At 41.5% G+C, this 26,290-nt stretch overlaps 1 protein-coding gene across 2 annotated transcripts in view; it reads left to right on the top strand.

The window, feature by feature from the left end:
• brsk2a (BR serine/threonine kinase 2a) overlaps nucleotides 1-26,290 on the top strand; it is a 179,137-nt gene that overhangs the window by 76,227 nt on the left and 76,620 nt on the right. For both annotated transcript variants that reach the window (XM_039615429.1, XM_039615428.1), the window contains one exon: nucleotides 22,952-23,046. In XM_039615429.1, coding sequence (XP_039471363.1) covers nucleotides 22,952-23,046 — 95 coding nt within the window. The remainder of the gene's footprint in view (nucleotides 1-22,951; nucleotides 23,047-26,290) is intronic.

Below are 26,290 nucleotides of genomic sequence, written 5' to 3'. Positions count from 1 at the left end.
GTTCAGTGTGTGCATACAAAGGTGTCTGTGATACAGTGGAGAGGAGCTCAGAAGTATAGTGATATGCATAAGTGGAGTAGTGTAAGTCGTGGCATTCCCACTACATTGCTGTCCTTTAATAGACAGGGGGCACCTACTATATATCGCATCCTTTCTCAGTAACATTTTCCTCCATCTCTCTGTCGAGCTACGTAACCATTTGCTTTTCACTTCATTCGATTTGTCTCCCTCTACTTCTGCTCTTCACACCTCACACCACTCCTGGTCGTATCACTGCTGTTTTCTCATGGGGTCCCTGTGACTGTGTGAACTGGCCGGTTACACTGTGTGTTTCACTGTTTCTGCTGTGGTTTATACATTGAGGAAACCAAACAACCTCTGGCTAAGTGGATGGCACAACACAGAAGAGCTACCTCCTCAGGCCAGGACTCTGCAGTCTGTTCACACCTACAGGCCAGTGGACACTCTTTCAATGATGAGGATGTACACATCCTGGACAGGGAGGAACGCTGGTTTGAGCACGGAGTCAAGGAGGCCGCTTACGTGAGAAGGAAAAGACCATGTCTAAATTGAGGAGGGGACCTAAGGGTACATCTTTCACCGTCTTACAATGCTGTCATTCCCCAACTCTTTGTGAATGGTACTCATGGCCATTGATAAATGGTCATGACAATTTGCATTTTAATGATCCAGAAACTGACCTCCCAGCCCATTGTTAGTCAGTGATGCCAGTTTCAGTCTTTATGCAAATATACTGTTTACAAGGTTGGGGAAACCTTCAGTCAGCTGAGACGGAAGAAGTCACTTGGATGAGTCACAAAACGTTTCTCCCACTGAAAACGCTACGTCCAGATTAACAGAATCAACTTTTTGGAAAAGGTAGAAAGACAGAATGGAGGTGAGATTGAAGGCAATTGGGGAAACAAGGGCGGGTAGAAAACATCCAGAAGACCATGAAAATTGAATAAGTTGAAAAGCATCAAATACAAAGAAAGTTGCAAAGAACCCTGGGGCAGAAATGGGAAGAGAGTGTGATTGAAGACTGGCAAGAAAAACAGGAGTGCAAGATACATGTGAGGAAAAAGTGCAGGCAAAAGGGCGCCCCCATCTGGCTGGAGCTAGTACTAACGCCTCACACCCCATGTCACCCCACACGCTCCTCCTTTACTACCATCTTCCTCTCTTTCCTCTTCACTCGCTTAGTCTAACCCATCCGTGTGACACTAAGAAACTAATCACTTTATTGGGTTACAGATGATATGCTCATACAGATTAGCGGAAATCACTTTCCCTGATGACCGTGGCCACCATGTGTGTATGTGTGCGTATGCTGGTTATGCTTAAATGAAAGTTTGCATTCCACTTATAGAAGCAACTAAAACTCCTCTGTTCCTGCCTCTCCTCTCTTTCATTCTACACCCTTCTTTTCCTCCTGTCCCTCCCTATTTGCACTTGAGCGCTGCACCAAGACAGAGCTATAAGGCTATTTGCGTCATCAGCTTCAGGCAGAGCGTGTCTCGTGTGTGTGTGTGTGTGTGTGTCTTTGACCTGAGCTCTCCACATAAAGCGTTTGGGCTCTGGCGACATGCCCTGCTGAGTCCAGAGATGCACAAACAAGGGAGACAGAAACTTTGCATGTATGCAAATTCTGTAATGTATTTTCAGGTCTGTGCCTCACATCAGTATCCTCAATAACCACCTCTGCCTTCGTCTTGTCTCTATAAAAGCGCTGTAGCAACCCCCCACTGACCCAGCTAGATACAAGCAAAGCCCTTGACATGAACTCACCTCTCTCAAACCTCTCCATCTGTCATGAGTGCCTGAGAGGATTCTTGATCAGTCGTTCTGACGCCTTGATTGGCAGTTGCTGCACTACATGTAAAGTGAAGGAGTCTTCTTTATTTTAATAAATGCTTTTTCCACCCAATTTGAAAATAGATGGCACAGCGTAACAACAGACAATAAAATTGGTGCAAAAAAAAAAAAATCACCTGGTGTAACTTTTCACAACTAATTAGATAAATTGGTAACAAGTCATCAACTTAATTAGGTGTAAAAAGAGCATCCCAGAGAGGCTGAGTCTTTTAGAAGGATGCCATATGCCCATGTAGGCTCTCATTCACTGTTTCTCAATTTAAATTTGCAAAGAATTTCATCATCTATGATACATAATATCACTAAAAGATTAATAGAGTCCAAAAAAAGCAACGGGGCCCTCATGCAGCTCTGCATTTTAAAACATTATTCTGTGGTTGAAATCACTGCAGGGCAGAATAATAAGAATTCAGTATTTTTCATTTGTTTTTATTTTTAATTTTCTTAATAATTAATAAATTCATTTTGTTTTCAGTTGACTTTCGTTTCCAGGCTATGTTTACTCATTTCCGTTGATTTTTTTCTTGTGTGAAAATATTGAATTTAGTTTAATTTTTATTAGCTTCATTATAATTCTTTAGTATATTTATATTTTTATTATTGGCAATTATTTGTCAAGGGGGAAATTTATAAAGTCCTGAGTGGATATTACAACATGAACACAACGCTTAAAATGAATTTGAGTTAAACATATGACTAAAACATTGCCTGTTCATTTTTTTGTAGCGTACAACATTTTTTCGTTGTTTCTGCTTTTTTATGTAGTTTGTTTTTTCAGTTAACTAAAATGTTTTATTTTTTTGACTTTGCTATGGCTGTGTAGTAAAGTTAAGAATAGAAAAACCTTTCTATATGGACTCTATATGAACAACTGTCAGGACAGACAGTTTGTTGGCAAAGTTAGAAATGCAAAGAAAGAAAATAAAAAAGTAAAGTAAAAATGTCGTGACCCATTCCTTATTTTTTTATGTTTCGCTTCCAAGGGGCCAAATTTACTCTTAATTTTTAAAACAGTCTTGAGCAAAGTTCTTCTGACTTTCTAAAGGGCCTTCTAAGTTTTTCTTTGGACTTTGGCTACTTTTAAACACCTTTTCAGTTCAGTCCTTGTATATGACCATTTCCAAGGAAATGTTTTATGTCTTTTTTAAGTTACTTACTCAAGGGATAGACCAGTGTTGTGTCTATACATAATAAACAAAATGTCAAAAATACAAGTTGCCAGGCATTAAAATGTATTTTTGGGCCAACAAGATGATTCCCAAAGAGTTATTATCTCAGCACATTGTGCAGTGCATCCTTCAAAAATCGCAGGAAACCAGACAAGTCGAGGACGAAAGACATGACAGGCCTGAAAATGATCTACAGCAGATGAATGGTATCTGAAAGTCATACCCTTTAAAAAATAGGAACAAAAAATCCAGCAAAGACCTGACAGAGAACCTGAGAGATGCATCTGGTTCTTCAGTTGATCAGTCTACTGCTCACTGAAGCATCATAAATGGTCTCAGTGGAAGAGTGGCCCGAACCAAATGGTGGACACCAGAGGTGAAGGGAGCCACCAGGCTGAAGAAGGAGTCCTATCGGGCTTGGTTAGCCTGTGGGACTCCAGAGGCAGCCGACAGGTATCGACAGGCCAAGCGGAATGCGGCTCGGGCAGTGGCTGAAGCAAAAACTCGGGTGTGGGAGGAGTTCGGAGAGGCCATGGAAAAAGACTTTCGGACTGCCTCGAAGAGATTCTGGCAAACCGTCAGGCGTCTCAGGAGGGGAAAGCGGTGCTCTACCTGCACTGTGTATAGTGCTGGCGGAGCGCTGCTGGCGTCGACTGAGAAAATTGTCAGGCGGTGGAAGGAATACTGAGGACCTCCTTAATCCCACTGACACGTCTTCCGAGGAGGAAGCAGAGTCTGGGGATGAGGGAATGACCCGCCAATTTCGGGGCGAGGTCACTGAGGCAGTTAAACAACTCCTTGGTGGCAGAGCCCCTGGTGTTGATGAGGTCCGCCCGAGTTCCTGAAGGCTCTGGACGTTGTAGGGCTGTCCTGGTTGACACGCCTCTACAATGTTGCGTGGAGATCAGGGGCAGTACCCTGGACTGGCAGACCGGGTGGTGGTCCCCATCTTTAAGAAGGGAGACCGGAGGGTGTGTTCCAACTACAGGGGATCACACTCCTCAGCCTCCCTGGGAAAGTCTATGCCAGGGTGCTGGAAAGGAGAGTTCGTCCGCTAGTCGAACCTCGGATACAGGAGGAACAATGCGGTTTTCGTCCCTGGTCGCGGAACACTGGACCAGCTCTTTGTCCTCTCAAGGATACTTGAGGGTGCATGGGAGTTTGCCCAACCAGTCTACATGTGTTTTGTGGACTTGGAGAAGGCATTTGACCGTGTCCCTCGGGGTGTCCTGTGGGAGGTGTTGCGGGGAGTATGGGGTGTCTGGCCCATTGCTACGGGCCATTCGATCCCTATACAACCGTTGCAAGAGTTTGGTTCGCATTGCCGGCAATAAGTCGGACTCGTTCGGTGGGTGATGGGCTCCGCCAGGGCTGCCCTTTGTCACCGGTTCTGTTCATAATTTTATGGACAGGATTTCTAGGTGCAGCCAAGTGGCGGAGGGCTTTCGTTTCGTGGCCTCAGAATCTCATCTCTGCTTTTTGCGGATGATGTGGTTCTGTTGGCTTCATCAGGTGAAGGCCTCCAGCTCGACTGGAACGGTTCGCAGCCGAGTGTGAAGCAGCGGAATGAGGATCAGCACCTCCAAATCTGAGGCCATGGTTCTCAGCCGGAAAAGGGTGGAGTGCCCACTCCGGTCGGGGATGAGTTCCTGCCCCAAGTGGAGGAGTTCAAGTATCTCGGGGTCTTGTTCGCGAGTGATGGGAGAAGGGAGCCGGAGATCGACAGACGGATTTGGTGCTGCGGCTGCAGTGATGCGGACGCTGCACCGGTCCGTCGTGGTGAAGAGGGAGCTGAGTGTGCCGAAGCTCTCAATTTACCGGTTGATCTACGTCCCTACCCTCACCTATGGCCACGAGCTGTGGGTAGTGACCGAAAAAAAACGAGATCGCGGATACAAGCGGCAGAAATGAGCTTCCTCCGAAGGGTGGCTGGCCTCTCCCTTAGAGATAGGGTGAGAAGTTCGGCCATCCGGGAGGGGCTCAGAGTAGAGCCGCTGCTCCTCCACATCGAAAGGAGCCAGTTGAGGTGGTTTGGGCATCTGACAAGGATGCCTCCTGGGCGCCTCCTGGGTGAGGTGTTCTGGGCATGTCCCACCGAGAGGAGGCCCCGGGGCAGACCCAGGACACGCTGGAGAGATTATATCTCTCGGCTGGCCTGGGAACACCTTGGTGTTCCCCGGATAAGCTGGAGGAGGTGGCTGGGGAGAGGGAGGTCTGGGCTTCTCTGCTTAGGCTGCTGCCCCCGCGACCCGGCCTCGGATAAAGCGGATGAAGATGGATGGATGGATGGATGGATGGAAGAGTGGCTGTCAAGAAGCCATTCTTGAGGAAGGGAAACATTGAGAAAAGGCTGAGGTATTTGTCAAGTTACACAAGAACTGGACTGAAAATCAGCAATAACGGGTCTTATGGAGTAATAATCCACATTTGAATGTGTCAAAATGTGTCTGCAGCCACCTGTAAAACACGGTGGAGGCTCTGTCATGGTTTGGAGTGGTATTTCAGCAAGTGCTGTTGGGGATCTTGTTAAAATTGATGGAATTACGAATGCAGAAAAGTACTGTCAGATTTTGATCCATCATGCAATACCACCTGGAAAGCTTAGTGGCAATGGCTCAATTTTTCACTATGACAATGATCCCAAATACACTGCCAATGCCCAGAGTCCAGACCTCAGCATCACTGAAACATTGTAGGGTCATCTTGAGAAACAACACAACAAAAGGCAGGCAACATTCAAAGAAGAGCTTTGAATGTCTTTTAAGACACCCAGAGAACTATTCTTAAAGACTACTTAAGCAATTACAAGAAAGCTTGCCTAAGAGATTTCAGGGTGTGATATACAGTGTTTTCATGTATATTTACATGTTTCAGTAACTCACTGCACCATTTCCCATTTCCCCTGCAAAATATCAAGAAATGCAGGGTGACTATAGACTTTTGCACAGTACTGTAAACGGTATCCAGAGACATTTATAACTCATGTTTGAGGCCTAACCTGGCCAGCCTACAGCCCAACCCTGTCATCTATTAATAAATTAGTATTAGCATCCCAGAGAGGATGAAAAATATGCACAACAGGGGGCTTCAATCTGTTGAGCAGCTAAAATACTGTCTAAAGCACGAAATGGAAAAGGTTTTTCTTTCAGAATTCTTACAGCAATTAGTCTCCATAGTTTGCAAAAGCTTACAGAGTGTTGTTGAAAGAAAAGGTGATGCAACACAGTGGTAAACATGCCTCTGTCCCAGCTTTTTTAAACATGTTGCTAGAATTAAATTCAAAATGAAAAGATTTTTTTCTAAACCACAACAGAATTCAACTGACTTTAAGTTTCCCTTTTTGATTTTTTTTTTTTTTTTTCGAATAGATTTGATACTTGAATGATGCCATGCCCCCACCTCAGTCATGCGTGCAAAGCTGGTGAAAGGAATCCTTTGCCGATAAAGAATGACTGGGTAGCGGTTTGAATGGTCACATTTTTGTCTTTGACCATGAAATGATGTTGTATGCCCAGACTGGCCCATAAATATCCATCATGCTTTGGTGACAGGTTCATTTATAGCGGTTGTGCCAGGACACACACTTTCAGTAACAGTGATGTACAACATGTGGGGTGAGCTTGCCAGGACAAACCCCATGTCTGTGCACATGCACATTGGCAAGATATATAAAAGTTTGGGGGGTTTTTTTGTTTTGTTTTGTTTTTGCACAGCAAACATGACTCATATTTTGAAACCATCCATACAGTGATTTGATCATTTCATTGTACAAATTAACAGTGAGTTCTTGTATTAACCACATATAAAAATTGATTATATACGAACTTTTGCCTTCAGAACAACCTTAATTCTTCGTTTCATTTATGACATGAAGAATTAAGGTGCTGGAAACCTTCCTCAGAGCTTCTGGTTCATATTGACATGATGGTATCACACAGTTGGTTCAGATGTATTGGCTGCACATCTTTGATAGGCCTCCCAACCCAACACATTGTACATACACACCAAAAAAAATTCTCAAGGCAGGATGGACCTGTGCTTTCATATTAATTATGCCAAATTCTGACCCCCAACATCTGAATATCAGAACAGAAGTTGATGCTCAGCAGACCAGGCAATGTTTTTCTAAACTTCTGATGTTCAATTTTGGTCACCCTATTCAAATTATAGCCTTAGTTTCCTGTTCTTAGCTGACAGGATGGCACTGTGTGGTCTTCTGCTGTTGTGGCCCATCTGCTTCCACGTTTGACATGTTTTCCAATCACAGAGATGTTCTTCTGCATACCTGAGTTATAAAAAAGGTTATTTATATTGCCAGTATTGACCTCGAGCATTAGGAGATAGTTATGTGGGAAAACCCTACCAACAATCATGCCACATTCACTTAAACTGCTTTTCTTTCCCGTTTTGATGTTTAACTTTTGCAGGTCATATTGACCATGTTGCTGTCAAGCGATTGGCTGATTAAATATTTGTGTGCAATTAATGAGCACTTAAACAGTTATACCCAAGAAAGTGCCTTTTAAATTTGTATAGGCGGGCAAACAGCCATGTAGTAGCCAACCTCATTATATGGGTCTGTTATCAGTGTGAAGCACCACAGATAGGGGAGGTCTAATCAATACATCATCAGTCTCTCTGACTGTACCATTATAATTTTAATGACTGCAGTATTTTCCCTACTGATGGCTTTCTAGGTGAACAAAACAGTTATCAGAGATCTCTAAAAGTTCACCGCTGCCATAGCGAGCGAAATGAGCCAGAGGCTCCAGTCAAGTGTCACGTAGGAGCTGGTGACATTTTGAAAAGAGAACGCACCTAATGAAAATAATACAAAGATCATCGATTAATGTTAGTTCAATAAAAGGCTGATTTTCATCTTGTTTGTGAATTCTTTCCTGTCCAAGTGCTTCTTAAATATGATCTTTTTTTAACTATGCATTACACATTTCTACTGTGGTAATTAATGAGCTACCTGTGGGTGAAGTCCAGATTTGTAGCCACACTGTCTGAATCGCTGCTCCAGCTAAGCAAGATTAACATTATTGATTAAACATGTTGATTTTAAGATAACAGAAAATGTAAGAACCGTCCAAAAACGTATATATTTGTATTGTTATAAAAAGGAAAGAAAAGCTCACATTTATAGTATCTGAAGCTGGCTACGTCTTATCATGTTTGCTTTATCAATTACATAACATTTAATTACTTATCAGAAACACTGCTGATTAGTTTTCTGTTTCAAATGCACTCTGGGAAATTAGTATACAAAGTGATAACCCCATCCACCACCACCCGCGCCCTGCAAAAAAACAAAAACCCTTATTAAAAGCACTTATCGCTCACTCACTATTTTTAGGAAGTTTTTAAAAACTTGCATAAATTTTGTGAGAAGTTTTGAGGATAAAGCACTGTGATGCTTTACTTTCTTTGGGATTTGGTTTCAGTGGTTTTAGCTGTGATTTCATCCATAGCTGTGAGAGAGAGAGGGAGAGAGAGGGAGATGGAAATGAAGTGAGACGGTGCTTGCTATAGATCGTGCACCTGTGTGTGTGTGTGTGTGTGTGTGTGTGTGTGGGGCTCATGTTCTTCAGGCTCTCAGCATGCATCTACTCCTGCGGTCCTGTGTGTGGTGACAGGCTGACATCAGAGTAAAAGCCCCCTGAAGTTGTGTTGAACAGATGTCTCTCTCTGCTCTCTGTTTCCCTGATGGTGGTACCTGGCATGCTACCTTCTCTCTCTCTCTCTCTCTCTCTTTCTCTCTTTCTCTCTCTTCATATGTCTGTCCTTTTGTCTCTTCCGATAAACTTCTGATAAAGTTTGCTGCTCAAACTGGACATACTTTTCAAGCTTCCTCCTTTTTTTTAAATGATTTCTTTTTGATATTCAGGCAGAGGTTTCTTACGGCTTTGTTAAACATCTCACTCTCTTTGTTCAATAAAAAGGCCAGGTGAAATGGAGTCTTGGTGAAGTGCCCCTGGTGTTCCACTTTGTGTACTTTAATTTGTGTGAGTGTGTGTGTTTCTGGCCTGAGTGTATCTATACTTTTTGTACAAGGCAGCGTTCCAAGTTCTGTGACGTGAGCGTAGACTCTGAGCAAGCAGGCAATCTGGGAGTTGGATTGTCTCCAGAATCGCTTTCATTTTCATTCACAGGAGAACGTGTGCTCTTGTGCACGCACAAACACACACGCACACAAACAAACACACAGTGATAATTACAGAGAAGCCGGGGAGTGTTCAAGCAGGGTCAGTGCCCAGCTTTCTTTGTCTTAGTAATATTTTATCTTTTTGTCTATTGTCTTCTGGAGTTGGATATTTTTTTGCTTTATTTTTTCCTGTTTGCTCATATGCACAGAGACACATGCACAGAAACCACTGGAACACATGATGCAGCAGAGCAGAGCTATCCCTCTTTACAATTTGTCTCTTGGGAAAATGAGAGATGAGAGAAAATATCTACTGATCAAAAAACAAGTAGAGAGTAAGGTGAGGAAGAGGGGACTGATAGACGGGGTAAAGGGAATATGCGAAGCAGTGACAATGAGACACTCAATCTACAGGGGTCAAAGACCAACAGAGAGACAAAGAGTTTCTGCTCGGTGGTTGTTAGAAATTCCCTTGTTGCTCTGTTGAGATACAAAGGTTGCTCGGGCAATGAGTTTGCGGCTGCTGATGTATTGATTTAGTGAGAAGAGTTGCTTAATTTATCCCGCTTCTTGACAGAGATGTCAACAGCTTCACCAATGGCTGCTGGCTACCAGCACTTCCTCCCACCATGAAATCTCCCATAACTCATTATGTATTCTGTTCTTCTACACGGTGCACCATCTCCAACTCTTTCCTGTCTTCATCTTCAGTATGTCCCCCTTGGATGTGGAAAAAGCCAGTACATTAGATGTTAGGACTACATGATTTAGACCAAAATGATAATCACGATTAATTCGATCAGTATTGAGATCACAATTATTTTCCATGGTTATTCATTGATTTAAATTAGGAAAAATATTTTTATTACACTTTCATGCAAACAGAATACTGCTCTTTACAAGATCTTTACAAATCTTTGCATTGAGATAAAATATAAGTAAAATCATTGTGTCAAAACATAACAGAAAATTAAATTGACAGTTAACTGCTTTCACCTTTACATTGTGTTACATTGCTGTTAGTTATAACAGCAATGTTATCATTAACAGTACCTCACCTAAATGCACCTTCTAAAGCAAAATATAAAAACTTTCACACCATTGTACGCATAATACAATACCTACACGATGGATGTGACTAAAGTTAGCAGGCAGCTGTGAGATCCTGCTCCATTTCCTCTGTAATGTTTTGTGTACAGCACAGATATTGCCATCTTGGAAATGATGTAAGAGGATAATCTAACTTTTTCCCATTAAGCCGACCATTTTCCTGAAGGCTTCTTTACTCACTGACTTTACTGGACAAATGGAATGGGATTGGTGGGACATTGAAGTGTGTCTCTATGAGCTGGATGGATACTCTGATGTTTTTACAGATGTCTGAGCTGACGCTAGACGATTCTCATCAGCAACTGTTGCTCTGATTTTCTTGGCATTCATTGTACTGCTGGTTGTGGTGTGTTTTGAGGTGGTTGAAGAAGTTAGTTCTGTTGCTTTGTGGTGTAAAAAACTTCACAACACTGTTTGCAAATGATTTCTTCTTGATTAACATCACTGGCCCTAAATATTTAAATATTATTGGATATCTGACTTTTGATGTAGCATGACCTACCTACACTAGTCCAGGAAACTTCAAGCCAGACAGTGCACAGCAATGATTGGCACATGCAGGCAGGTGGTGAGATGGTCATTTAGTCACCCCTTGATTTGCATTCTGTTGGTGGGGCGCACATTTTCATCATTGCATAATCATGTTCATTTATTTTTGGAGAGCCCAAATTGTGATCAAGATTAAGATTCGATTAATTGTGCAGCCATATTAGGTGTTATGTAAGAAAGGATTGCTGTGGAAGCATACGGCTTAATGAGTTTTTAGTGAAAGCAATGATATACAACTGTGGATCATGGAACAGCAGCTAAAATGAAAAAGGAGAAGTAAAGTGAGAGGAAAATGAAAGTATAATTGGGTGAGAAATGGCAAAAGGAGAAGCTGTAAAACGGCAAAAAAAAGTTCCTTTAAGATACAGTAATATGCAAATGACCCCGTGTGACTGTGTGTGATTGTGTTCTGGATGGATGGATTATTCATAGATGCAAAAATAGAGAAAACAGGGAAATGTTCCAGATCAGATGAGTCATGTTTACTCATCCCAGTGCTTGCGCTGGTGGTAAAAATACGTGTTTGTAAATGTGTAGTTATATGAGACATTTTGTTACCTTTTGTATGTCGCAACTCATGTTAACTTGAGATATGATGTCATAACTGTTTTACCTGCATATCACTGTAGAGCATTAATGAAAGAATTTGCTTTATGTATATTTAAAATGTCAAATTAAAGTTGATCTATAGGCTACGAGTGCAACCATTTTCAACCTCTAAAGCATGTAAAGAATTAAGATGATTGAAGATGATTGATGATTAAACATCACATGATTCATAGTGAATAAATGAAACGATTCAAATGATTAAAAGCTTAATTAAAGCCTATTTTTTAAAAGAAATATCTGTGTGTGTTAGCCTGTGTCACTCTACTTATATAGTTTACTCCCAGCATGGATATTTTCAGGATTCTGTATATTGTTGTCATTACAGTAATATAGTTGCTTAGTTGCTTTTTGCATGTGTTTGTGAGACAGTTCTTACACAAACACACACACACACACACACACACACACACACACACACACACACACACACACACACACACACACACACACACACACACACACACACAAATAATCCTGTCCTGCCCTTGTTTCCATGCCTTGAGGTGTTTCTGATTGGGCCTTGTGCTAATGGTGGCTTTGACACTTTGACCTTTTCTCTTGGGCAGCGCTAGTTGAAAACAAAGGCACTACAAAGATGTCAGAAGGATTAAGAAGAGCTATGAGAGGATTCCTCTTCCCAGTGTTGGTTTTTTTGGGGGGGTTTTTTTGCACCTGCTGACTTTTTATCAGGAAAAGTGTGTCTGTGTGTATCAAAGTCACACACCAGGGGGTAGCCCGCTACCTCAAGTGCACACACTGACGCTCTATAGATCGTTCTGTCCACACACTGGTATGTAATGTGTAATAACAACATGTTGACCATAATAGTGGGGTGTATACTCACCTTGAACAGGCTATCCTGCTGTTACTGTCTTTTTCCCCTGCTTGTTTATGAAAAGACTGCATGTCAGAAAAGTTAAAGTCATACTTTTTTTTTTTAATTTAACAAACAAGGTAAACGTTTGTCTGCTAGCCATCTTTGTATGACCAGTTCTACTTCAGTTGTGTGAAACAGAGTTTGCAGATTGTGTGGGTGCCGTCACCCCCCTGCGAGCCCCAAAGTGAGAACGCAGTACCCTCATTGCCAATTAAACTCCAATCAACAAGCGAAGATGTACTGAGACATCAAATTACATCCAATATCCTCTTCCATAGTCAAGCCTGTCTTTGCCAGCCACAAATTAGCTTACAAATTAAGACTCTGAAGATGGGAGAATTCGAGTTGCCAGATAACAACTGAATAACATCCTGCCGTTTTCTTGATGCGTCGTTCCAACTTGGATCCAACTTCCTCCTTTCTCTTTGTGTGTGGAGACAATCTAGTTGTGTTTTTCCTGTTTGAGCTTCGACCATCCATTTCAGTTTTAATTGAGAAGAAAGGTAGTTATTAAGACGGGCTGACGAGAACTCATTCTCGGTGAAGTCTATTCCGGTTTGACCCATGTTTAATAATGAAGATGTTGCAGGAACCCAAACACTGTTAATTAATGAAAGAACTCAAGCTGAATTGTGGTTGAGAAAGGTTTGATTTATTGCTTCTTCTCTTTTTTCTCTTTTGAGCCCACACAATTGGCCTGGCTGCGTGGCTTGTTTGCCAGCAATGTGTTTTTTTCCATGTTTCTTTGCATTCAGTGTGCATGTGAGTGGAAAAATACAGAAAACCACACAGGATGTTTTCTATGGTTACAGTGAGGTTTCGTAATATTATCCAGTCAGATATTTAATAATTCATGCTTTCATATTGGGGTTATCTAACAAACGACAGTCATACAGTGTGCAGCTCTTTGAGTGGTGTCTAGAGGCTGTGAAGCCTATCAGAAAGTCATAATCAAGGCATCAGTCCTACTGACACTCTCCAGGGGTTAAAGGATGAGCTAACACACACATGTTCCAAAAATGGCGCATGTATAAACTGGTGAGATAATTTGTTTTGATTGGGCACCTCATTATTGTATGCAGTTATGTATTTACTAGCCTGATGTCAGACACTCGTTACACTCAGTTTTCATCTTCAGTCTGCCATTGCTTTGATTGGTTGGCTGCCATCCATCCATACATCCATTGCTTTCATCCTAACTAGGTTCTGGGGTAATGACCATCATTCACTGATGTCATCACTGGTTCATACTCAGACCTACATCTTGACTTTGCTCTTGACTTTTAAGACAGGGTTTTAAGAATAGAATGAATTGAAAACACTCCATCAAGTTCCCCAGCACTGATGACCAGCTTGACAACAGCTTGACATCAGGGAGAGTCCCCCTCAGAACACTGATTGGCTAGTCGTTGATCCTCCTGTAGTTTTGCTTGTTTCGATTGGTTTTTCATTTGAGAAAGTGCTGTTTCATGACGAATCAGTCGACGCATGGGGTGGACGTAATCAAAGGTCTGGACCCAAACACTGTAACAATGTAGATGAGTGTGTGTGGGTGTACATGTGTATGTACATGTGCATATGCACATGTTTGTCCTGTCTGCTGCAGTTGCTGCATTAGGTCTGGTGTGGCTAATTAAAAGAATCCTGCTTGCATTATTCATGAGGCTGTAATTATACATTCCTTTTGCTGATCCCCAGTCAGACATTAAAAATAGATCTGAGTCTCTCTGCACCGCCCTCCTAGGCCCCACTTTCTCTGTGTTTTGACTGTCTCTCCACGCATCTCTCGATTTAGCTATCCTTATCAGTATTTCTCAGTCTCCCTGTCACTGTCCTCATTGTCACAGCCTTTTTTTGTATTTGTTCTTTCTATCTATCCTCTCATCTCCTCTGCAGTGTCTTCATTCATGCTTGCGCTGATGTCCCTGTTCAGGATTCAGGCAGAACATTCCTCTGACAGTGTCACTCTCGCTTGGCTCTGTGGCCTGACCTCCAGTCACATCAGTCCAGAATTCCGACTCAAATATTTTGAATCCGCAATGACATGTCCACAGCGAGATTCAAAAGAGAAAAGATATCACTGCCTGTAATCAGCTTAATGGGGAGACAGCCTCCTGAACAATGGACAAAATCACCGCCAAAAAGTTTGGCCTGACTTTTTATTCTATCTATTTGATCTAAAAAATCAGCTGTAGCAGAATTCAGTGTTTTATATGGAAGTGTAATATGAACCCTTTACAGATACCGTAGCAAAGGGGTGAGCAATTAGTTTACTAAAGGAGTCACATGAGAAACTGGGACTGTTGTGGAGGGCCGAAACAACAAGCTGAACTCATTTCTGTTCAATATTAAATCTATCTCATTATGTGGTCCTGCACAACAGTCTCAGTTTCTTTTGTGGCTCTTTGGGAAAGTTCTTTACCCCCCTTAGTTTGTGGAATGTAGGGAAATGTGTAAAGTGCACAACATGTCTAAGCCATAAACCAGGAAACCCTTTTCTACCTTCAAATATTCATAAGACAGAATGCACCTACCTCAATGACAGTGAGACTTATTTGCCTTGTAGGCAGAAGCAACTGTGTGAAGTTTGCATCTTCCACCAAGCAAGTGATGAGCTTTTCCATTCCTATATTTACATTCTGATAAGGCTAATGTGTAAAGAGTGGGGATTTTGCAAGATATGCCAATCAGAAAGACTGTTACCAACTAAATGGATTGCACTGTTCTTGCTGCCCTTGGGCGACGCTCACAATTGTTCTCTTACTTGTATCAGAATGTGTAAAATAGATTACCACCTTGAAGCCATCTACAACCTCCATCACCTCGCTACATTTCATTCTGTGATTGTTGGGGCAATGTTATGCAAATCACAGTTGTGTATATGAAATTGGGTTTTCACAGCTTTAGTACCTCCCTCTCTCTACAAACAAACATGCTTGCTTTCTGAAATACACAACCTACACCTGTGAACACACAGAGAAAGCAAATATTATGAAGAATACAAAGTGTGACTTTTTGTGTGTGTGTACATGTAATTTGTTTAATATTGTAATTTTAGTTGTATGAAAATGTTTCAAAGTATCAAAGGTAAACTGAGACCACTTTGTCCAGAGGCTATTAGTATGGAGTATCAATAAAATACTAAGTTGGGAGTTAACTTATATTGGCGCTGCTGAGCAAACGTCTTATTTTACACAGGCCAAATAAACAGTTTCTGTATTCATGCGTCAGTGTGCCTCCCTTCTCGCTCCATCACTCCAGGGCTAAACTGCTCTTCCTGCTTTTGAAGCTGTTCTGTTGGTCTGGGCCGCTGGTGTTACTGATGTTGTTGCTGTTGCTTTGGTTGGTAGGGCTTAGAGGGTTGCAGGGGAATTCAGGCTGGGTAGACTAACGTCACGGCTGACTGAAAATGCAAAAGGAGTGAAAGAAGAGGCGGAGGAATGGAGAAGATACAGATTTAGTGAATGGGGAGAGGCGAGAAATGATGTGTGTGAGAAGCAGAGAGAGGGAGAGAAACTGAATTCATTGAGTAGCGAAGTGAAAATTGTTCGATCGTCAACATTCCTCCTCCCGCACAATATGACTCAACAGCTTTGTGCTGGTGTATTCTTTTCCTTTTCTATCTTTCATTTTGTACATAGGTAAGATGATGAATAGAAATGTGGAGATAAATAAGTCAGAAAATAATGAGGGGTGAAGAAGAAATGACGGGAAAATGGCAGGGAAAAAACGAAGCAAAGAAAAGGATGTGGAGTAACTGTATAAGCAGAGAGAAAAAGCAGAAACTCATTGGAATAGAAAGCTGGGCCAGGCCAAACGGTAAATCTTTAAACCAGGTTGGGTGTTTTCTTCTCTGCAAATATGACTTCTCACAAAAATCATTGCATAGTATGATGAGTATAGATACATAGTTGGCACATAGTAATATTCTGTGGGAGGGATTCACCGCCTTTCTTTCTATACATGCAAGCAAACAATGTGGTGACATTATTTTAATAATTATAATAATAATAATTCTGTATCTGGCACTTTGTCACACTCAAGAATATACAATGAGAACGAGTGTTTCTGTTGAAGCCACCACCGACTGATGTTTGACATTACAGAGGTTCAATGTAGTGATATTTATTCAGCAAACAAGACTGAAGATGCATAATTTAGTCAGTTTCTATCCTTGTGCCGAAAAGTGAAAAAATAGTACAAAGGTGTGAAGATTTGGGCGTGAAAGTGTCTTCTACCCTTTGCCCTTGTGGAGGGAATTCCCACGCCCTGCTGTAAGGGCTTTCCACATGGTCAGAAAAGGCTCTAGGAAGCCCTAGTACCACATTGTGTTTCCTTTCAAACACTGATCCTAGGGCAGGGCTGTGGCCCTGATGTAGAGCAGTCAGGGTTAGAGAGCAGAAGTGGAAAGAGGCTCACAGATCTGTGCCTAAGGGCAATGAGCTTCTCACAGCCAGCGCCTCAGGGAGAGAAAGCTAAGCCAGCATAAGCTACTACCATCTGCCTGCATTGGTTTAGCACTTCTGAAAGATCAAGATTTGAAAGTGAGAGAGGTGTGCCAGTGGGAACATCTCTTTTTCATCTTTTGCTCTCCTTGCCTTGTAGTTGCTTCCAGATGGAAATTAATCCAGTAATGATCTTTAACTGCATGGTTGCCAGGGCTGTGAGGAGGATAAAGCAGAAAACACTGACTCCGTGTGTGGCTCTTGTACCTGTGTGCAGTTAGCAGGTGGAGATCATAAAGCTCTTCTTCTTCTAGGCTCAGGAGAGTACAGGGTGTTCATGTACGCTCTCTCCCTCCTTTGTTTCCTTCTTTTGTCGTTGATTGATAGCATTGGAAATCAGCTTCACAGTCAGGGTCCCACTCCTCTCCTATCTGCTCTTCCCTAGATACCCACTTATAAATCAGCCACTGATCAGACTACTTTGAAAGCTGGAGCGCTCTCACAAGTTAACGCTGAAGAAGCGAGTTTCTCTCCTTGTGTGTTGGGGGTTTCCTGTCTTTGCCTGGTTAAACAGCTTGAAGGGAAGGGAGAAAAAGGCAAACATAAACATGCCAACAAGGACCTATTGGGAAAACCCAAGGGTAAAAAAAAATAATGGGGGTGGGGTCAGATAAACTGACTCCTCTGCAGAACTTGATTCTGGTACATATTCAGTTAAGGCTGGACCCTGAGCTTCCCCTCAGTTATGGTTGTAAAGGCTCAGACCTCTGCAGGACTTCATTTGATACACTGAGCACTTCGTCGCCGCTCACCTGTTTTGACTCCCCATGTTGTTTATATACCACTGCAGCATGTCATTAACATTTTTGGCTTTTTCCTTTCCTTTAGTTTGTATTTTGTCTGGTCTTGCTATGCTATGCTCAGGGCACCTCCCTGAGCCTGGTTCTGCTGGAGGTTTCTTCCTGTTAACAGGGGATTTTTCCTTCCCACTGTTGCAAACTGTTTGCTCATAGGGACCAGTTTGATTGTTGGGGTTTTCTCCAGAATACTATGGGGTCTTTAGCTTCCAGTGTAAAGTGCCTTTAGACAACTGATGTTGTGATTTGGTGCTTTATAAAAACCAGAATTGAATTGTTCTGAAATCATTAACAATATCTAACAGTATCAAATAGAGACGACCTAAAGTTTGTTAGGGAAATGTGTTGCACACATAAATTGTTGCGTGGGCTGAATTTATGTGTCAAATTGGTAAAAACATTGTTTCTTCAGGCCAGCGGTCTCATGTCAATTAGGTCTTTTCCAGAAAAGTTGCTTAATTCAAAATGTTCCAACTACATGCTGTCATAATGAATACACTCTAGGACCCATTAGAGAGATTTCTTAGGACAGCAAGTTCAGTAGCAATATCTTGAAACAGTGACTTATGAAGTTAGACCAGAGGTTCATTACCAAATCAGAGCTGACACATGGCTCAGTGATATAGAGAAGCAGATGCACTGCCAGATTTTTTTTTCAGTTTTTGAAAAGTAGCTGATTAGAGGGATTTTCACAACTGTGCACATTCTGCGGTTAATTAAGTTGTCCTATTGGCGATAAAGAGGTGCTGTACTCTATGTGCATGATCTTTGCTTTTTGTGACCTCTTGCTTGCTTTGTGCTTTCTTATTTAAACCTTTTCTTTCAACCCTTGTTTTCACCTTTTGTCTAGCTCATTCGGCACAGTTTGCTCAACTTTTATTTTAAAACTAATATTTCTCAGCCGAGATTTGTGACATCCAGTAAGCTTCCAGCACAGTGCACTTAAACAATGCTCAACTCATGATGCTCACCGAGCAATCGGCCAAAGTTCTCACTCTGCGTCTTCCTCCAGCAGTCCCTCCACATTAGGCCATTAATCACAAGGGTGCATGAAAAATAAAGATTGTGTAGCTGGGGTACAGGCTAGAGTGGGGTGGGGGGGTCAGTCAAGTGGTCTCTTCTGCCCGTGAGTCCCTGGTCAGTGCCATTATTCTTCTACTGTTGTGAAGGCGAGAGTTTTGATGCTATTGATTTGGGAGGAGGGGAAAGGAGAGGAGACATCAATATACTTGCTGATTCAGTGGCATCGCAACCTTCACTGCACAGCCTGCTTTTGTCCGTATATTGCATGTGTCAGTGAAAAGCACATGCGTGACTTGTTGAGTTCATAAACCACTCATATGTGATACTAAATCACAATACAGTTCTTCTGTAGCGAGAATCTAAAGAATGCTACACATCAGCTTCAAACTTGCACAGATACTTGCTTCACATGCGCACACAGAGCCATGCGCTGGCAAATGCAGCCCTCATGTGGACCAAACCTTTGTGCTTTCAGCTGAAGCCTTACATTTGAACCTATGTTCAAAGACAGCCTACCTACTCAGCACAGCATGAGCCAGACAAAATCCTGGTGTCTTCTTCTTCCCTCGCTTGCCACTCCAGCTTTCATTTTTTTTTTTTCTGTTTGTTAGTACCAAGGGTACTGTTATAGACAGGTGAAAGGGGCATTGGCAGTAGGTGAGCTCTTAAATTACTGCACACTCGAGAGGAGAGGAGGGGAGTTTATTTTGGGTCATGGAGAAACTGAGGTTAGTTAGCTATCGCAGCATACTTGAAATAAGTGAATCAGAGTGCAGTTATTTTGAGGGTTTTTTCTTAAATGTGTTTGATGTTGGGAGAAGGATGTTGGGGTCATGTATGAGACATACCGTAATATCATCAGCTTTGTCATAGGTGTAAGAGCCAGGGAATTTATTTTGAAGGTACAAAATTGCAGAGAGATCTCAACCACATGCCACCAGTCTACAGCTTGTCCTTTGAACAAAAGCCATTGACAGAAAATCCAAAAGAAAAGAACAGAAATGCTTTATTTAATGTATTTGTTGTCTAATGTGTTGTGGTAGGATTGACAACCTTTTCAGGGTTTCTTATTTTGCTCTGTGTTCTAGTTCGGCAAATATGACTTTGAGTTTATAGGGCACACTTTGACATTATGTCCAAGTGTTGTTTACTTGGCAAATGTTTTTTGGAATGTCTGAACGTAAGACCCACACATAATGACATGCTTTAGCTTGTTTTAAGCTCTCTGTGCCTCATTTTCATATAAAATACAAGCCGTGCTACCAGCCTAGCTTCAGGGATAGCAGTGATTTACATCATTTTGATTCTGACACATTTCAACAACCTTTTATGCAGACATGGACAAGTTGACATTTCTGGCCTTTAGAAATATCCTGACAAAGACTGGATGGATTGCTGTAAAGTTTAGTACAACGATTCATGTTCAGCTGAGTATTTAATTGACACATTTGGTATTGTTCAAAAAGGACGATCTGACTTTTGTCTGTTGTTGGCTTTAGCTAGTAATTTGAATGTGTTTTTCCACGAGCATTGGTTTTATTCGCTTCTTGTTGTGAGTCATAATTTTGAGATATTTTGCATAAGAGGGGCTAATGTCTTATGTCTTATGTACTGAACTTCCTTGTAACAGTTCATTTCAATCCATAAGCAAAGTGGTTGTAAAATCATAATGTGTTGTCTTCTTGGTGCACATTTTCTCTTGCTAATGTGCCCCCTGCTCAAGAAAACAAAGGCATTGGAGGAAGATGGATAGTGAGCCGAATAATCCAGTTAGCTTTTCATGTGTTTGCAGGCAGATATTTTCTCTTTAATGTGTTTATCATGACTTATGAGCTTCTCTATAGCAGCCATTAACATATGATTACCATCACAAGGCTAATGGGTTTGTCTGTTGTTCCCCCTTCTGCTCAACTGCCTCATCCCCTTTCCAAAATGTTTTCTTTCTAAATCTTTTATCTTCCTCTTTTTAGCATTTGCTTCCTATCTCTCTGTCATTCTCTGTCTCTCACGCCTCCTTTCCATGTGTTTCCACTTTCGGCCCCTGCGGCCTCTCAACTTCCCAAGATAGAGGCTCACACCCACACGCTCCCCATTATTGCTTAATTATCTGTGGCCTGTCATTTGAATAATGTTGTGTCCCTTACTCTCGATCTATTTAAATTTTTTGGTTTCATCTTTCACTTGATCTTTATTCACTTTTTCCCTCCTCCTTCACTATATCCCACTATTGCCCCTCCCCCCACCTCCATCTCTGTTGCATTCAAGGCATTTCTGTGGCGTCAGGATACTTCTGCTTCCCTATGTTTCAACACCTCCTCAAAGCTCATTGACTGTCCTCTTCTACTGGGTAATACAGAAATAATAATAATAATCTATGAGAAAGACATAGCTGAGGATCCTAAAAGCCCACATTGGTCTGCTTCACACCAGCAAACCCTTTCTATAGGATACTGATCTATTCTTTAATCTTTCACTGACTGATCACACCCTATATTAAAATATAAGTGTGTGATCAAAACAGTTTTTTTTATGACTCCACCCATTAAAAACAAACAAAATAACCCATACTTGATAGTATTTTGGCCATTATTAACTTCAAGGATGTTTTGCTGTACACCTCTGGACCACTGTCACTATTCCTGCTATTTTTAGATTGCTCTCTGGAAGTCCCATTCACACCACTTGCACTTGTGCAGCTGCAGCAGCAGGCTGAATCTTCTGCACTGTGTCAAATCAGCAATCCTTTCACTTGAATTTCAGTTTGAAGAAGAAGATGCAGTCACAGGAAGCTGACACTTGCAAGTAGGGCAAGGAATCTATCACTGTAGAACTCCCATGCTGACTGTGATCCTGGGGAATTAATTTATAGTGCACAATGTTGGAGAAAAAAGACAAGCATGCTCCTTACTGTGCTTCTCACCTGATGTAATGCGTGCCACATTTGGGCTCAGGACAGATTTTTCCACTGAATACTGCTGTCTTCAGTAATGATCATTAATGTGAATGTTGAGTCAGTTTGACACAGACGTTTGTTTGCTGTCTGTGCGAGTCCGAAGTTCTCGGTGAAACTGAGTTTTCATCAGAAAGGTATTTCTAGGGAAAATTCTAAATGTATCGAAAGAGGTCCTAAAAGGTCCTAAAAGTTTAAAGAGGCTAAATTAAATCAGGTCCAATTTTGCTTTTCAGCTGTTAAATTGCAGAAGTCTTTTGTTTTTTTTATTTCTCCCTATATTTCAACTGTCTTTTCTCGTTGTGAGTCAGAGTATCGACTTTCTTTGACCTTTTAAAACCATTTCTAGATATAGTTTGCAGTTTATATCTGCCTAACCATGAGAAATTTCCATAAACGAGAACCAAAATTTGTTTTTTGGGGTGTTTTGTTTTTCTTGTAGTTTACCCCTAACTAACAAACATCTTTCTAATAAAAATGCAGCTCTACCAAAAATGTTTTGGTGCTGTTGTCATAGCTCCCCTGTATCAAATGCACACATCACTTTGTTCCACTGTAGCTACACTCGTTGTTGTTGTATACCCATCGGTTTTCTACATTGTTTATGACTGATCATTTAACTGAGGACACCTGGGGACATTTAGTAAGGCAAAGCAGAAGATGCTTTTTAGATTGTGTGACAAATCACAGGAATTATGCGAGTTTTGACAGATTCTTTGTGTGGGAGTCCCTATACAACTGTGTGGCATGGTGTATTAAACACTCAGATTTCTACCCTTGCATCAGTGTGTTTGTCTTGTGAAGAAAATGGTAATGTTTTCTGCTGGGTCTTTGAAATACGCCTCTCTACTTTTTTTTTCACTACAGCTCTGTGCAGTTTTTCTTCATTCATGTCATTTTGGATGCTGGTTGATAATTAGTTCTATTGAGTTTTTTATCCTGCACTTCTTTTTTTATAATCCTATTGTTTGTTGCCATTTTAGATGAATTAACATTACTGCATTACAGTGGTTTAATACATTATCGGAATCAATAGAGCAAATGGCTTGCTCACTTACTGCCTTTATGACTCAAATAAACCCCAGAGGGCAGTTAATTTAAGGCTCTGTGTACACTTCACAAGTCATTACAAGCATTAGCAACATTTGGTCCTTAGCTGCTTTATATTATTCTTGTCAATGCACTTGACAAGAGAAATTTTTTTTTTTTTAAGTGTGTGTGTTTTTTTTTTTTTTTTTTTTATCACAGCCCATTTTAGGTCTTTTCCTAATGTGTTCAGTGGAAATTCATATTCAGCAGAGTCTTTGACCTAATGAAATGTGTATTTCCTTTTTTTCAGGGTTGGTCAAACTTGGAGTCCACTGTGTAACATGCCAGAAAGTCGCCATTAAGATTGTGAACCGTGAGAAACTCAGCGAGTCAGTACTAATGAAGGTATGTTTGCGGCTCTTAGTCTTCGGACTTTCTGATGAGGATGGTTAGTGCAAATGAAAAAATAATTTAGTTTTCTGTATTGTTTTTGCTTTAATATCTTACCATAAACTTTATTATTTGTCATGTTCCCACAGTTGATGGATGGATAGTATTCTAAGTTAGTGGAGATCCTCAGCAGAATCAAGGTTTCAAAAAAATCAACAGCTGATCTTGCAAAAATTCTTAAATATTAGCAGTTTATATCACAGAGTGGAATCACATGCTGAGGTAGTGACAGCAGGTCTTTGAAGCAGCTGATTTTCATCCTTTTCGCATTTCAGACTCAAAGAGTCAGCTGTTTAGCTCCCCCATCAAGCAAGAGTCAGAGCTTCTAATGCACAACAGCAAAGCGGCTTTCTGTGACTATAATTAGTATGCTTTTACTAGTAAGTCTCTTTTCCTGTAACCTGCATTGTTTCTTTTTAAGGCATACAGTAGGATAGAAGTTTTTTTTCTTTTTTTTTGTCATTACATCCTAGGACTCCTGCTGGGAAGTTCCATTCAGTGCAACATTGTCATTTCACAAAATTGTCCCTTGTTTTGATGGAATAGTTGTAAAGAAACTAAAGAGAAGAAGAAGAGCGAGGGCAGCTCAGAGACGCTACAACCTGAAAATGGTAGTTATAGGATACACGCAGAGACAAGTGCTTGTTGTAACTGTTAGCTTATGAGCTGGAAAGCAGGAAGAGAATGGGTCTGCTCACAGTAAAGGTTATCTGAAAATGGAAAATCCCTCAGTTTTGGATCGCTTCACGTGGCAGCATTATTCAACTACAGATGAAAAATTCACTGTCCTTGGATATTCTTATTTGATAAACACTGTATTAATTCGCTTCTTGCTGTGTCAGAGTCTCTTTTGCTCTTTGCTTGCTGCTGATTTGCTCCTGAAGTCTCTCTCTGTTCTGCCTCTTATCCCATTCAACATACAGTCTTAATGTCCTCATGAAAGACAGGCAGGTCATTTCTGTGAGAGCTTCAGCTCTGACAGAAGTATTGTAGCAGAAGTAGTTGGAGGAAGTATTGTAACATATGTCAGTAAGCTAGGTGACATGTTGCTGCCCTGCAAAGGAAAATGAGGGTAACAGATGCCAAATACTGACAGGTTTCCAACAGGACCGAGTCTTTTGCTGAAGCTGCAATTCAGAGCCAATTACTGACCTCAGCCATTGTCAGTCTTGTCTCAGCAGTGTAGACTGTTTGGTGTGTGTGTGGGTGTGTGTGTAACAGCAGGTGTGGTGTATGTGCCAGTGAGAACTGAATTACGTCGGAGACGGGGAGAATATGTATCTACAAAAAATCTAATTTATCAGCATTATTCTACATGTATAAAAAGAGATTCTAGGTTTTTTCCACTCATGCTGCAAGTCAGTAATTTTGGATCACATGCTAAAATGTCAGTGTGTTTGTGTTTTTGGGGGGGTGGGGGTGGGGGGGTAGTGTGAATGCAGTCCGGTAGCAGTTATGGACCACTCATCGACCTGGAGAAAGTGTTTGTTGTCTGATGGTGGCGGTGTCAAAAACATGTGGTACAACCAGTGCGTGGGCTACTCTTGCTTGTGCTGTTGTTGGTCCATCAGCCTGCTGTGGAGGAGAGCAAAGTTAGAACTTACAGAGAGCTGAAGTGAAACCAAGTGTTAAAAACAATGAAAAGTATCCACTGCGGTCAGTGTCTGTACTTTCCACATTGTATTCTTAATCTTTGATGATTTTTTTTTTTTTTGCCTGTCTTTTGTTCCTGTCGCTCAAGTGAACTTTTTCAGGTCACTTATCAACCAATCAGTATTTGATCAGCACATAAGTAACCCCGTAGGTGGGATATTGGATGACTACACAGCAGCACGTTCGCTGTGGGTGAAAACCTCTCTCTGTTTGCTGTCCAAATGGTAATGCATACACAGATGGACACATTTGCGGGACCACAAATTACACCTAACACTGATCTCACAAATGAGATTACAAATTCAATCTCATGTTTTGGGGCTTCCTACTATGACTGGACAGGTGTTTTCCAGCTCAAATCTAGTAGAGGTTTTCCCATATTCCCATTGTGTCGCAACCCATACTCTCATGTGTCTGCTCTTTGGACTGCATATTTGGCTGTCAGATTGTCAGAATGATCGGGCTGTAGCTTCCTGCATAGCTCAGGCTGTGAAATGTCACCTTTTAATATGCTAATGTCTTGGGTCCCCGTGGTGCCATTAGGGGAGAGTCTGACTTGCCCAGACAGGTGTGTGTGTGTGCGTCTGTGTGTGTGTGTGTGTGTGTGCGCGCATGTGTATTTGCAACACTGCTGATGACAGATATACTTTGTATGCATGCATACACACATAGACAAATGTAGGCCACACACACAAATGTGCAGACGAATGTGTGCACATGTGCCATAGCAACATCCGCACGTTCTTTAGTATGAGCATGTGCACATCCTCCACGACCTATGTCATCCCTCTCCGTCTGTCCTTCTTATGACTGGCCTTGGGAGTCAGGGGTCTGTGGAGATGAGGAGATGGGTTGAATTAATTGTCTCGGAGTATCTGGCAGAGAGGTCTTTTCTACACTCTCAGTGTGTTGAACTTTATATAACTAATGCTGAACTCTTTATTCCATAACCCTACAGACTGTGACACTAAGGACCAGAAAGACATTGAATTGTCTTGGTTAATGCATGCGTCTATGAACTTTATGTCAGTTTGTAACCAGGGAATGAGCCTTGACTACTTCAAAGAGCAAGTGCGGCCCAATGTTTTTTCACTTCTAAGCAGAAAAGCTAACAATGGAGTTACTTGAATAATAATAAGAGTCTCCGTCAGCGGGAAGTGGTTGCCTGTCATGTTTGGAATGAGAGAGAAAAAGACAGAGAGAGAATACACAGTACGTGCACATATGACAGTATGTCAGCAGTCTTTCGCACTGAGGCCAAACAGAATGATGTAAGGCAAACCGATACTACGAGAGAACCAACATTTTGTGCATGAATCTGAGTGCGTGTGGGTATCTCAAGGGAATAGTTGATGTTTCTGAATCTCAGTCAGTTCTTTCTCTACCTCCCTCTATTTTGGACATGTCTCTATGACATCAGGCCATGAGGTTGAGAGAAAGCAAAAGGGAATTGTAGTAAGAATAGAGATGGACATGTTGGGAGAAACCCTGCTGGGAAAATATAACACAGATGTCTTTGTCGGGACACCACATCTCTATGCATTTT

Source organism: Oreochromis aureus, linkage group 7 (assembly GCF_013358895.1).
Source record: "Oreochromis aureus strain Israel breed Guangdong linkage group 7, ZZ_aureus, whole genome shotgun sequence".
Classification (NCBI taxonomy): Eukaryota; Metazoa; Chordata; class Actinopteri; order Cichliformes; family Cichlidae; genus Oreochromis; species Oreochromis aureus.
Note: the sequence above shows the minus strand (reverse complement) of the source record. Positions and strands in the feature narration are given on the sequence as shown.